The sequence below is a fragment of the Balaenoptera ricei genome, chromosome 9 (assembly GCF_028023285.1).
Source record: "Balaenoptera ricei isolate mBalRic1 chromosome 9, mBalRic1.hap2, whole genome shotgun sequence".
Classification (NCBI taxonomy): domain Eukaryota; kingdom Metazoa; phylum Chordata; class Mammalia; order Artiodactyla; family Balaenopteridae; genus Balaenoptera; species Balaenoptera ricei.
In genome coordinates, this window is record NC_082647.1 from 23,403,194 (window position 1) to 23,418,670 (window position 15,477).

Genomic DNA, 15,477 nt, shown 5'->3' on the forward strand with positions numbered 1-15,477 from the left:
TTATTTAGAGTTTTTCTTTCTGTATGGTTGTAATATGTGCTATGAAGCAGACTATATAATATGCAGACATGATTTGTCAGAGTCAAGTTGTTGAGAAGATTAAATAAAATAATGTACGTAAAGTGCTTAGTGCAATGCTGGCATAAAGTAATTAAGCACTCAGTAAATGATACCTGATATTATTACTGGGTTTTGTACATATTTTTAATTCAATACCAAATATAACATCTTCAAGCGTTCTTACTTAGCTTTAGGATTTTGAATGGGAAAGGAATGACATACATACAATATTATTTAGCAGTTTCTTTTTTTCTCTACCTCCGTCATCTATTAATTTACCCAAGCAGCAGGTGGTTGGCTGGCAGTGATGAAAAAGGTTGAGACTGGAGTCCTAACTCTACCCAGAATAGCTCTCCTCTCCCTATGCCTCTTCAGCTTTTAAGGACGAGTCAGGGGAAAAAAGCCAACCAAACAACAACAAACCCCCCTAAAATTCTCCTTAAGAGAAGTACTCAAATTTTTGGTTTTCTTCCAACTCAAAGAAAAAAATTATTTATACTACTTCCCTTTTCTAAAGGGAAAAAACAGTATTTTCTTTTCTTAACAGTAGTCAACTGGTTATAGTTAGTTCAACCAATCTTTTTCTTTGAGCCAAAATGGATTTGTTTTCAAAGAGCCCTTTATACAGACCTGTTATCAAGTGAGATCCAAAAGTATCAGTTGTCTAGACTGTACTAATATGTGAATGCAAAATGGCTGACACACTTAGACCAAGAGAATGTTATTGTTGCAAACACAGTGGAAAGATTATTCCTGAACTACCATTTTTTTTTAATCCATAACTCATTTCTGCCACTATATTTAAAGTAGCATATTCATGAAAATAGTTGAGATAGAATTAAAAATTCTTCCTAGGAAAATTTAGAGAAACCCAACACACACACACACACACACACACACACACACACACACACACACATATATATATATATATATATATATATACATGCTTGAACAGTTTCTAAAGTGTTTGGAATTGTCAGCACATTCTGAAGCCCAGAGTCATAATTTAGTTAAAAATGAACAACCGATAATCAAGACAATCACCTACTGAAGTACAGGTCTGAGACCTTAGCTCTAGCTTCACCTCTAACTGGTTAAGTGACCAATTTTCAATTTATCCAACCATAAAATAGGGAGTATAATAGATCCTCTCTCTCCCCATGCTCTCTCTTTCCCCTAACTCCCACCAGAAAAATCTTATGACTAAATGAGATAATCACAAAAAAAGGGTTCAATTTCTAGGTAGAAAAGTAATACTAAGTACAAAATAACTCTATCATGGGATGTTCTCTTGTTTCATGGTATCTCAGAATCAAAACATAATTTGGTGAATCACTAATCCACAATCTACCCCATGGAACTGGCATACCTATGTTCTATGGCTCAAGCCTGATTAAGCCTTACCTCCTAGCAGCTGTGATATTGTGGGTTATTGCTAGGAGAAGAAGCAGTCAGACTTCTGGCTGAATTAGTCCTATTAGACTATTTTAAGTCAGGCAATTCCTCTTGGGCCCAATCTATTCATTTGGTAATGGAATAACAGTAATCACCCGTGTGTCAATGTGCAGCAGATTTCATTGATAACACTAGAAATATGTGAAAAGCTATGTTAGCAACCAAAATATAGACAAACAAAACTTTGTTATTTGGAAAAATCTGAAAATACTTCAAGCTTTAGGAGAACCAATTATGAACTAAGGAACTTTACTCCTCTTTCCTTATCCTTAACCAATTAACTCACTGCAAAGACAGCATTTTCAGAAATATATCACTGAGAATGATCTGACTTTGAAGAAAAGTCTCTTCTATTCATTTGTTTTTAAGGGTTTTGTGCTTAGAGAAAGAGTTTTTAGAAGTTTGTTTTTTATAAAATAATTTCAAGGATTGATGTAGCCCCTTTCAGTCTGGGTTCCACTAGAATTAAGCCCTAATGTCTTGAAGCATCCACTGAATATATGAATTAACTTCTCTCCTCTGCATCTAGCAGGGTACTAGTTATGATCCCTCCTTTGAAGAACCATTCTTTTCTGTGTTCTATGATTCCCAGGAGGAACCTGGTTGAAAAGGCCAGAAGAGGTTCCTAAATAAAAGCATGGCAAAACTTAGTATTAGGATCATTAGGAAGGGAGAGTACGCCACAGCCTAAGTAAGACTCTAAGTATCTTCATCAAAACAAGCACTTTGAAAAAAAAAAACAAAAAACAAAAAACAAGCACTTTGGACAGGAAGGTATCTTTTTTTGAAATGTCATAAACCTTCTAACTCTTCACATACAGAGAGTGTATCAGAGGTGTATACTCCTTTACAGGGGTGTAAAGTTGTATAATAAGAATGTCTCTGGACACCTTTCCCCAATATGTATTTATTGAGCACCTCTTATGTGTCAAACACAGTTCTAAGTGGTGGGAATAAAGCAATACCAAAGAGATAAAAATCTCTGCTCTCATGGATCTCATATTCAAGTAAGGGAAGAAAGACAACAATAAATTATATGTTATATGATAATAAGTGCTATGGAGAAAAATAAAGGAGGAAAATTTGATAGGTGTAGGGTGTCTGTACAATTTTAAAAGAGGATAGGTTTCAGTGAGAAGGTGATCTTTGGTTAAGAACCTAAGGAGGCAAGATACCCAGTGAGGGTATCCTAGAGCATTCCAGGCAGAGGAAATAGCAAGTGCAAAGACCTTAAGGCAGGAGAATGCCTGGCATGTTTCAAAATGACAGTTAGTAGGATAGCACGACTGGAGTGAACAAAATAGCCAGGGGAGGAGGAAAGTTTGGGAAATTAGAGATGTGATTAGAAATATAATGTGAGGGTGGATGGTATAGTGTCTTGTAGGCCATTGTGAGAACTTTAGCTCTTACTCAGAGCGAGACTGGGAAGCCACTGGAGGGTTTGGAGCTAAGAAGTGATACGATCTGACTTATTTTAAAAAATGAATCTGGCTGCAGCATTGAGAATAGACTGAAGAGGGGCAAGGTTGGAACTCAGCAATTCAGTTTTTAAGACATGGGAGGGCTGAGATGCCTATAAAACATCCAAGTGAAAGGACTGAGCAGGCAGTTGAATATCTGGGGCTAGTGTGCAGAGGAGAGATTTGGGCTAGAGATAAAATTTGAGAATCAAACACCAGTATACGGTATTTAAAACTATGAGACTGAATGAGTTCACTTGGGAAGAGATAAACACAGAAGGGAAGAAGTCCAAGGATCAGTCTTTGGGGCTCTAACAATGTTAATTTCTATAGTCAATTAAAATATAACATATGCTGAAAATGGGTTCCAAGTTCTTACTGACATGCATTTGCATGTCTTCTCATATTTAGAAAGCTGTAATTCTGTTATTCCTGGCTTTTCATTTGATGAGTATGGAGCTTTTTCTGTGTTACCTCATATAACTTTCCCATTGCCTCTGTTATGAGCATTTCAGGCTGTCAGAGTTTTCCAGGATCACACAACAAATCACACACTGATCAAAGTCTAGAAACTTGGGCTTCCCTGGTGGCGCAGTGGTTAAGAATCCGCCTGCCAATGTAGGGGACACGGGTTTGAGTCCTGGTCCGGGAAGATCCCACATGCCGCCCACACGCAGCAACAAAGACCCAATGCAGCCAAAAAAAAAAAAAAAAAAAAAAAAAAAAAGCCTAGAAACTAGGTCTCTCCTAACTCCCAGTCCAAGACTATAGGCAGTAGGCATCTCCATTCACAGACTGTTTAAAAGGGTTTGACAATTGCTCATGTGGAAACAAGAGAAGGTAACAGTGTGTGTGACACAGCTGCAAAAGAAGGAAACATAATCTTAGGTTTCATTTGAAAAGCACTGAGTTTATGGAAATAACACCTACTATAGATTATTTTGGACCATACCTAGAATATTATATTCACAGGCATAATATTTTTAAAAGGACACAATCTGGACTATATCCAGATGAGGTTAACCAGGACAGTGGGATGCCCCCCAAATCAGGCAGCCAAATATGGTGATTTTTATTTCTAAATAAAATCTTTAAACATTAGGGATTGTATAAGAGCTTATTGGGAGTTAAATTACTAGATCAAGCAAGGATCAACCTATGATCTAAAATGCTCCCAAAGAGGCCAGATGGCCATTTGTCAGGGATGCCATCAAGGCAATTCCAGCATCCAATGGGAAGCTGAATAACTGATCTTTAAGTTATTTTCCAAGTCCCAGGATGTTTCGACTCCATACTCCTGAACTTAGTACCCTTAAATGGAGATATAAGGTTGATAATGTTTTTTACTATAGAAATGGCAATTTCACATAGTTCAACCTAAAAGGTCCAATCTATGCAGGGTGGTGACATCAGTCAATATCACTCACCAATGAGCTATACCAGGCAACTATGTGTTCACTTAAAAAAGAAAGGCGTCAAACCCAGTCTTCTGGGTAAATAGATATTTTGTAAGTACCGTCCCTGCATAGGGGACTTCTGTGGGAAGGCAGGCACTGGTTTTCTCTGCAGGAACATAGTTGGAAATGTGGATCCAGTGTGTAGGGAAGAGATTGAGCTGAAGTTAAATTTTAGTACTATTATTATTTAGTTATCAATCTTTAGATAACATGCACAAACTCAAGAGTCTAAAATGTACACACTCTTTTACAATTCACATTTGCACAACTATTATAGTTTCCAGAGTTATAGTAACTGGTTCATGAATTTTCAACAGTTATTGAAAATTATTTATTTAATTATTTATTATTCTGCTGGTTATTTTAACAGAATTACATAGGTACAAAATTCGTATCTTTAGACCAAAATCCCTAGGGATTTACATTATGTGATTGTGGGGGAAATGTAAAACAAGAAATGTAAAAAGTGTAAATAACAATCTACCCAATCTAAAAGTTACAGTGTCTCAAATAAGCTTTCTTCAACTTTACATAACAAACACTACTTTCCTATTTGTGTGAAAAACAAAATTTCAGGTCACGATGAAAATTTTCTAATGAATGTTCTATTTATAATGTGAAGAGGTAACTAGGATAAACACTCAGCTTCCTACCACATTCCTACATAAGAGCAAAATAAAATAGCTCCATATTAGATCAGACATAAACTGGGCGCTGATGAACAAATGGTCAATAGCTAGTGGGAAGCAGCTGCATAGCACAGGGAGATCAGCTCGGTGCTTTGTGGCCACCTAGAGGGGTGGGATAGGGAGGGTGGGAGGGAGACGCAAGAGGGAGGGGATATGGGGATATATGTATACATATAGCTGGTTCACTTTGTTATACAGCAGAAACTAACACAACGTTGTAAAGCAATTATACTCCAATAAAGATGTTAAAAAACAAAACAAAACAAAACAAAACCAACAAAAAACAAATGGTCAGTGCTGACAAAAGGTCTCACATGTTAATATTCATCTGGCATTAAATGATAACTCAAGCCCAGGGCCCATATATTGGAATTAATGCCACTGCCAGGAAGGAAGGAGTAACAGACAATACAATGTCACAGCTTAGAAGAGAAGGCAAAGGGCTCACTTGAACTAGCTACAATGATTTCACTGTTTCTCAGGGCAATTAAGGTTTCCCAGATGGATGTATGGGGAACCCCTCTTTTATTTTCAAAGAATGGAAAAAACACGTCTTCATACATGCCGCTCAGTGAAGGTCATTAGTGAGCAACATACTCTCACCCTCTGAATAAGTCAGAGCTCAGTTTCCTTAATCACCCTCTTCTGCCTTTACTGGAAGAGGAAGCCTCTATTAAGCTCCACTCTGAATCCCCAACAGGAATCCAAAGTTTCCATCCAGAATTTTGGTCCAAATTTCCACTGAGAATCGAAGTGTTTATACCAAAACATAGGCTTGATCATTCTTAATTAGCCTGGGATAGACAGGAGGGTCCGTTGATCATACTTAAGTAGCCTCCACAAGTGGGTCCATAGCCGTTCAGTCCTCACCTGAGCTATAGCTGTCAGTAGATGACTGAGAAATGGAGCGAGACAGAGAGCGACGTCCAATTTTGGTGGGACGTTTGTTGAATTCTTGCTTCTGGTCAGCAAATTGGATCTGCTAAGAAAAAGAACTCTAGTTACACAAAGGAAAATAACCTCCATTTTGAGACAGCAATTCAAGGCTTGCATTATAGGATCTTACCTTCCCTCATAGCTGATCTGATTGCACTAACCCACATTTGGAATGTTAAGACTGTTGGAGAGAATGATTTTTCATTCTTTACCTACTCTGTTTCTATGAAATTTAAATCCTGGAAACACTCTCTGACTATATACCTCTTGCAATCTAAGGGAGAAGGGGATGTACCAGTTAAAATAAATTTTTAGAAAGTCAAGTCATATTCAGAAATCCTTTCTATAGTTTCACTGAAAATTAAAGCTGGAAAGAATCTTTGAGACTATCTATTCCAATCTTCATACATCTAAGATGAGAAACTGCAAGATACAGAAAGGTAAAGTGACCTGCCTTCAGGTTTTAAGATTCTCAGGACATAGTATGGTATAATAGAAAAAAAAAAAAAGCTTTCTATTCATACAGAGCTTTCTGGAACTGCATTTAAACCCTGGTTATGTCACTCATTAGCTATATGCTGTTCATCAAGATGTTTTTGTGACCCTCCTCTTCTTGTAAATACAACAAAGATGAAAGAACTTACTTCAAAAGTTTTAGAGAGGGTTATATGAAACAATGTATGCAAACCATGAAACATAGCAGGTGATTCAATTAATACCTGGTTCCCCAACTCCCACCCCTACAAATTCACTGTTCTTGTAACTCTTGCAGGTAGTCACTCTAGCTTTTTAAAGGCTTTCTAAAATGCATTAATTAGCTTTTCAGTACTAATAAGTATAGTAAAAATTAATCTATTATTTAAAAAAATTTTTTTTAATTTTGGCCACGCCCTGCAGCTTGCAGGATCTTAGTTGCCCAACCAGAGAATGAACCCAGGCCATGGCAGTGAAAGCACAGAGTCCTAACCACTGGACCACCAGGAAATTCCCTAATTTATAATTTTTAATGTTTGGTATCACAAAATACTAAAAGCCACAAGGTTGATAATTTGTTAACTATAACAGATGTAGGAGTGGATAAGTGGACTGAATATGTATAAACCTCAATACTCTTGGAGGTTGCATTTTGGACAATATCTGATCATGACTTTTTTGCAATTTTATCTCTTTTTCCTACTGTTCAAGGTTCAGCTGATACTTTATAACACTTCACATCAAAGCTCATATCATTATTCAACAAATATCTTTCTTTCTTTTTCCCTAATTGAATGTTTGCATAATTGCTTAGATGTAGATCCAATTGGCACCGAGGCAGGAAAAATCAAAGATCTGACAACTGATTCTGCTTTTCATGATAAAAAGATGGTTCCTTGATGGGCAGAACACAGATACGGCATACCAGAATGAAAGCAGCACATTTCCTGCAGTTAGAGGTAACTACTGAGTCATTTGAGTATTCAGACAAGGGGACCAATGCCAAATCAAATTAGCTTAGCATGCCTTTTAGGGGAATTCATAGCATTTTCATAGCTATAACAACAAATTTAGCCTGTGTAGTACTTTAGAGTTTGCAAATTCTTTTCAGCAATAAGAAAATTCTTTGGATCAGAAGCATTTCCCAAAATGAAAAATGGCAAAATTATTTTACTGAAGTAGCAATTTATTCCAAAAAGATGAAGTACCCTTTTATGCAGTTCCATGGAATGTACATGAACTTCCATGTACTTCTCCTATCACAGTGAATACAACTATCTACCTGTATCCTGTACAAACTAGGCTCCATAAAGGCAGGAGCCACGTATCTTATTCACCTTTATATCCTCAGGCGAAAACGCCTGACACATAATAGGCAACCATGTGCCAAAACGATGAATCTTACTCTATCTTCAGAGTCTGTACTTGATTGAATATTAAGTAAATATGGTAACCATAAGCCAAGTCTACAGTTAAAAGAATTTTTAAGGGTAAAAAAAAAAAAAAAAAGTGGGGAAGGGGAAGAAGGTGGGTGAGAAGATGGGGAGGGGAGTAGCAGTCAAGCTCAAAACCCTGGCTTGCATTTCACCAACCTTGTTCAAGACAATAATATGTCTTTATTCTTTTTTAGAGGCCCATCTAGGAAAAGGAGTAGTCATTGGCTTTCCAAAGTCCACAATGAGTCACTAATGTCAGTCGTGCCTACTTTTAAAAAAGAGTAACAGACAAACCCTGCCTTACATTATGTACCACCCCCTCCCACTCACACACCACTAGAGGGGGCCAGTCACTCTACTTCTCTAGATTTGTAGGATGGGGTGGGTGGGCACACACCCATTTACCCCAATACCAAACCATGTAGCCATCTAGCTGCGCCATCATTTCAAACCAGTTACCTTAAACTGAGCTCTCTTCTCTATAAAATCCCCTCCATTTACAGTACTTCCTCCTACCCAAGTCAAGTTTAGGATATCTTTTTTTTTTCTGGCTGCGCTGTGCAGTTTGTGGGATCTCAGTTCCCGGACCAGGGATCAAACCCATACCCCCTGCAGTGGAAGCGCAGAGCCCTAACCACTGTCCCGTCAGGGAATTCCCGAGTTTAGGCTATCTTTTGGCACTAAAGACTAGGCTAGGTAGGCTTTCTGCACTCAGAGACATAGGGTTCTAAATCTTGTTTACTTGTCAGACCCTGAACTCGAGTTTCTTTAAGACAGAAGAATATTAAAAAGAGACTAATCACTTATATAGAATAAGTTATACAATTTCCCCAAGAAATAAATGTTTATCTTTTACTGACAACCCATCCCTGGTGCCCACCTCCCCTTAACAGTTACGTGCCATTACATTTTTCACTCCTACTTGTAATACAGTAATCTTCCCACCCCGGTTGGGATACTCTGGTAGGTTCTACCTCTAACTTTCCTACCTTATCTGAAATCAGAGAGTCCTTTAAGGGAACCCTCCTTATCCATTTGAGAGAAAATTGCCTAATTCCAACAGGCAGCAAGGCGAGGAAGGGAAAGAGACTGTTAGGAGAGGCGCAGCTCACCTTACGCCAGAAGAAGGGACGAAAGCAGGAAAGGAGGGCAAAAGCAGCTGGCCTTTTACAACAGTGGCTATAGCGGCAGCAAGACTGGTAAATACGAGCTTAGCCTCACCTGGGCTTTAATCCCAGAGTTGCCATTGACAATGTATTTCTTCTTGTTGCTCAGCATAGTGACATCACCAGCCCTACTGCCACCTCTCCAGTCCAGGGGCCCTTGTGGCTGGGCCTTTAAACTTTCCTCATCAGCAATTCTGTTGGCTCTGGTTCCAGCTAGCTTTTCTTTTCGTTGTTTTGGTGGTGGTGCCTTCCCTGGAAACCCTGAAGCAGCTCCAACGACCCCTCCAGCAGTAGAGCCCAATTTAATAAGGCATTTCTGTTAGTGGCTCATCAGCCATTCCTAATTCTGGTGGCTGTTTTGCTTTTATTATTATTATTTTTTCCCTAAACACCTAATTACACGGATCCCCTGACCTCTAAACTTTAACAAGTCCCTTGACAAGGCCCAACTTGCATGTGCATAACAATAGCTTATTTATATAACCGGTGCACTTTTTTACCTGCTATAATTAACTTGCTAATTAGCTTCCTTTTTAACCTTACCTCCTCCTTTTCCATGTCAGATGACTTTAGTTAACCTAGTCTCATTAGAAAAAAATTAACTACAGAGCCACTAAAACAATGAGGGAATTTATAAAGATGGTAAGAAAAAAAAAAAAAAAAAAAAAATGGAGCCAAGTGCTCAGGCAGCCCCTAACCTACACTCTGTGTCCTTGGGTTAGTCAAACTGGGAACACAGGTTTCAGCTCCGTCACCAAGAAAATCAACTTTCTCAGACCACTGCTTTACTCTTAATTGTTCATCTTTTTATGCAGGTTTTGACATTCGGTTTCTAGTCCCATCTCAAGATTGTTGCTGATTAGGTGTCCAGTGATCTGCTTGCTTTTTTCAAAAACTGTGTTTTGTGGAAGGTGTGACTGGCATAGGGAGTTTTCTAGTTCCCCAGGGCCCCCAGAATCATAATGACCTTGTTGCATATCAAATAGAGTCAAATGAAAGGGCAAAGAATCACATTATTTATTTGTTGGTTTCTGAAAGGGACCCAGTGAATAGGAAAGCTACGTTCAACTATATGTTACAGAGATTGGGGTGGGAATGTGATTTGAATTCTTCCTTTAGAATGAGTGCTTGTTCATAACATAATGGCACATGTGATGATCAGTAATGTCTTAGCATCACTGAAATGAGGGATCACATGTCTGCTACTCTATGAGAAAGTGAGCTCCTCCAGGTCTAGCATCACGTTTACTCATCCTTTTATTCTTCCTGCCAAGTGCAACATTTGGCACAGGGAGAAAGGTACTAAATATACATATGAATAAATAAATGAAAGATTTGTTTTTATGTGTACAGCTTTTCTCCCTTAATGGAGGCATAGACTCTGATTGATTCTTTGATTTATGCATCAGAAACTTATTGGGTTCCTAGAGTGTCAGGCGTTAAAAATGTAGAACAAAACATATAGTTCCTGCCCTCAAATAGTTCATGGAATAGTCAGTCACAGGTACAGAAAGATATACAAGCCTGTACTATAACAGAAATGTGTTCAAGATTCAGTGGCAGCATACAACATGGTGACATAAAGTCAGCAAGGTATGTTAGGGAAGTTTTCCTAGAAGAGAAGTTTAATCTGATACTTGACTCAGGAGAATGAATTTTCCAGATGAGTAAAGTAGGGTGGCCCTTCTAGGTACATAGAGCAATATTCACAGAGCAAAAGGAACAGGGAACTGCCAGGAACCCAGTATGACAAAGAACCAAGTACATGTATACAGGAAGTTAGAAGTAGTAGGGCATGTAGCTGAAGAAAAAACAGGAGCTAGTTTGTAGAGACTTTTATGCCATGATAAATCTGATAACTTTACAATTCATAAAAATATTCCACAGAAGATATAAAACAAACTCTTGCACAGAGGTGACTCCCTATTAATCATGGAAAGATGCTATGGGCTAATGCATGATAAGAGTGACCAGTGTGGAGAAAGGGGCTGGAGAGACATATTCTCCTGGGAAGGCTGATGGAACAGATGAGAAGGGTAGGAGAACAAACTACTGGCGGTATATCTAATAGACAATTATGCGTCGTGCATTTCCCCAGAGACCATTTCAATTTATTTGTTTATCCGCTTGTTATTTTCAGTAATTTACTATCATTGTTCATCTCCAAGATATGGGAGTTTTGACCCTAGAGAGAACAGGTAATTTATTTTTGAATTTGAATAGAAGATGAAAGGGGGTTAGTGATGTTAACATTTGCATGCAGACAGATGTGTCAGCAAATGGAGAAGAGGTTCATTATTGGAATGTGACCCTTGAAAGTGCCATATTGACAATGCCACAGAAAATCACCGCTGCGTGGACCAGGAATCGGGCAATCAAATTAGGTTAGTTAGATCCCAGCAGAAGTCAAAGATCCTTCCACATCTATTTTAATTCATTCTCTCTACCTTATTTCCTCTGGTCTTCATAATAGACTGTTAGTTACATATTGATCTCCTCATTAGAAAACAAGCCCTCTGAACCAGCCCTCAGTTGTGAATCATTTCTGTATTTCCCCCCAGTGTCATCCATACAGATGGTGTTAAGATAATAGCTTTGGAAATTATTTGGATTTGTTCATGTTCTTTGTAGTTATACCATTTTAAATTCCCTAACTATAAAATCCCAGATATGATTTTTTTTTAAAAAAATGAGTGCTTGTTGAGCACAAGAAAGAACATAAAATGGTAGTTTTTTTTTTTTAGGATAATCTTTATTTTGAGAGAAAAGGTCCCTGGAAGAACAGAATAAGGGGAGGAGAACTAATATTTATTAAGAGCCTACTACGCAGAGGCCTGTGTATATGCTACTTCTGTTAATCAGTATAAGAATCTTAAAAATTTGGCATAATTATCCCCATTTGACAAATTAGGAAAGTACAAATGACTGTATTGAGAGAACAAATGATTTGCCTGAGGTCTCACAGCAAGTAAATGGGACTAGAACGTGAGCCTGTGTTTACGCCAGAGCCGAAGCTCTTTCCACTACACCAAACCTTATGATATTGATCAGAAGACCAAAAACTCCCCTGGGTGTACCAGCCCCACCTCATTCCTCTTTTTTTTTTTCTTTATTAGTCATCAATTTTATACACATCAGTGTATACATGTCATTCCTCTTAATTTATCATAAATTTATTTAATTTAAAATTGCTCCTTAAATTTACTTTCTTATTGGATTGGGTTTCAGAAAGGATATTATTGCAGATAATTTTGGGGCTCTGATCAAACCACAAGTCTGAAATGGCTAAATCATATAAGAATTTGAAATCTAACAGCGCTTTAATTGGCAACTTTGCCCAATGCCACTACCAAAAATTGAAACGGAAATTAATTGAACTCAAATATTGATGTTCACCATCATCCATGACAATCTTGATCTCTAATTCACAATTTCATGAAATGAGACAGACCAATATCTTTTTGCTTGCTTTATGAGTCTCTAAACTTCTGCTCTTCCTAACCAAGGATATTCACCCTAGAACACTCTCAGCTGGTTCCTCATTTTCCTCACTCAGGTGAAAAGGAACTCCTTGGTCTAATGGCTTAAGTCACTAGGCCTGAGCAGAGGGAGCTGCAGCTCTATACCAAATACAACCAGAAGGCAGTTTAGGATACTATGACTGACAGGAAAAGCCTTACCACTTAACAAGTTTATCTATCAAAGCAGTTCTCAAATTTTAGGTTCATCAAAATCACCCAGTGAGCTTATTAAAATGCATTGCAAGGCCCCACCCCAGGGTTTCTGATTTAGTAAATCTGGGTGGGGACCAAAATTTTGCATTTCTAACAAGTTTCCAGATGCTGCTGCTGCTGCTGCTGGTCTGGGGACCACAGTTTGAGAACCACTGCTCTAACACTCTCTCCAAGCATGAATAAATTCGACCAAACTCTCTTAACTCTCTCCTTAACCAACCATTTTATCCTATCTATGGCTATGACCATGGAGGCATATTCATAGGCAGAAAAGAAAAGCTTATTTCAAAGGTCAGAGAATGGAATGAGGTAATCCTTTCTTTATACATAGCACAGGATATAAAGAGAACTGGGTCTAATTCTGATTTCTACAATTTAAGGCTAAGAATAGACGGTTAACGCATTAAGAAAAATAGGACTCATGGGGAGGATAGAAGATCTGTTTACCCTATAGAGGAGCACGCCAAGAAAAAACAAATTAATTCCTTTTCAAGTACAGAAAGTAGTACTACAAAGGATGGTGATCAGAGGTTCTTTTTTGTATCTCCATTTCTTAACATTTCTAGTACTTAACATCTGTAATCCTCATTTGTAAAATAGGAACAATAATACCTACTTTGTCTATCTCAAATATGTGCTGAGAAAATAAAATAATGTATGTGAGAAGGTTTTGGAGGCAACATAATGATACACAAATAAAAAATATTAACATTTCTATTTTTTTAGGTCAAAAGTTCTTCACCTAGAGTCCATGGATGTCTAGATGCTCTAAAACAGAATGCAAAATGTTGAGTATGTGTATATTTTCCTAGGGAGAGGGTCCATAGTTTTCATCAGTTTCTCAAATGGGTCTTTGCTTTAAGTGTCAATCCTGACCCAGAGTTATAGTGAAGCTACCTCTACCGCCATTTACCAGATACCTTAAAGGTTTTTGTCTCACTTCCAAATAGATATGGTTCAAGCATTCTTAGAGACATCTCTCTCTTCCAAGCCAAATGAGCTGCTGGAACAAATTCTTCATCTATAATAGGGATTACTTCTAGCCGAAAGAAAATCGGGTAACCAGCTGGCTGGGTACTCAAGAAAGTGAATTAGATTTCCTACGGAAAAGTACCAAGTACTACAAAGAGCTTGAGTGGGAGGAGGAAATATTAAGATGTAGAAACTTAAAAAAAGGTTACTGCTGATCTCCATGCACATAAGAGGAGGTATTTTCACCTACCACTAGGGACTAAAGATTTCTCAGGGGAAGTGAAAATATATTAATAAAGACAGTCTTTAAAAGGATGAGTTCCCCAACCTTTTAGCAGTAAAACTGCCTGAACAAGGCTAAGAAAATCTTTCACATGAAAATAGCTGGGGAGCAGAGGCTCTAGCAGAAGTTTTCCAGTGAATGATGGAATGTTAACTCGAAGGTCTACCTTGTCAATTCTCAAGACGGGTTCTTCAAACTTCGTCCTGGCTTATTTCCCTGCTGGGAGTCACAGATGTGAGTACTGTCAACCGCTGTCTGTGGTCTTGAGTCCTATTCTCTGAGGGGTATGCCAGTCCCTTTTTGCTACTGATCATTAACAAGAAGGGAGGTATTATAATGCACCTTTCTCTGCTAAATTTTCCCCCTGAAAGAAGGTTTGAGAGCCTTGTCATACTTCCTTTGGGGGCAAGGATAGTCTCAGTGGAAAATTCATTACATTAATATGTAAACTGGAACATGAGTTATTTGTTAAAGCTGTCTTAAATGGAAATTTTGACCCACTGTGGGAACTGGCTCCAGGGTTTCCTCTTGGGGATTCAAAGGCACTCTAACATTTCACAGGTAAAGTCTGGAAATCTATAGGCAACACACTAGAGGGTGCCCAGTGGCTCACAGCGGAGGCTAAGTGGATACTGGTGGCAGCCTAATGAAGCACTCTCAGACCAGGTCAGAACTTAACAACTTACGTGGTATCTGAAAGAAAGCCTCAAGAGGTTAATCTTTGGCAAGGGAAAGATAACAGGTGAAAAAACTGAGTTATTGAGGCCAGCCCCTCCCTACTTTTTCTCATTGGTCTTAAAAAAATCTACTGATCAAAGGTACTGTGCTGGTTTTTGAGAGAGAAGGGCCAGGAAATCGCTAAGTAAAAGAGGCGCCATATTGAAAACAAAGCAGAGCTGTGCTTTATTAAAGAATGTTTTTTAAAAGCTGGGAAGTCTTAGGTGGTATTGCTTGAGCAATAGTCACACTAACTCCTTTAGGACAGTTATCTTATTCACTTAAATAAAAAGAAGGTGAGTAGGTAAAAGTCCAGTAGGAGCTCCTCTTGAGAGGATGTGCTCAGCAGATAAGACAGCGCCGAGATGTATTATTATTTATAAGAATAAGAGTTACTATAACACTTTCGTTGATTGAGTTGACACACCAGTGTCCTGCGGAATTCTTCTGTAATATTCCTTTATAGAAGTACCAAAGGTTAATATCTTAATGTGGGCCCTCACCTAAGAAAACCAGAATTCCTGCTCCCCCTTCTTGTTATTAGTGAGTGCTGGAGATTCAAAAACAAACTTAGAAATCCAACTAAAATTATTATCTGAATTTTTTCCATTAATTCTAATGTATCTGTGGGAAGG

The 15,477-nt window shown here is 38.2% G+C and overlaps 1 protein-coding gene across 5 annotated transcripts in view; it reads right to left on the reverse strand.

The window, feature by feature from the left end:
- The window catches only part of AHCYL2 (adenosylhomocysteinase like 2), a 175,743-nt gene that overhangs the window by 45,936 nt on the left and 114,330 nt on the right, over positions 1-15,477 (reverse strand). For 2 of the 5 annotated variants that reach the window (XM_059933429.1, XM_059933428.1), the window contains exon 2: positions 5,995-6,106. In XM_059933429.1, coding sequence (XP_059789412.1) covers positions 5,995-6,106 — 112 coding nt within the window. Of the gene's footprint in view, positions 1-5,994; positions 6,107-9,191; positions 9,558-15,477 lie in introns of those variants that run through there. The other 3 variants (XM_059933432.1, XM_059933431.1, XM_059933430.1) reach the window with 3 other exon arrangements.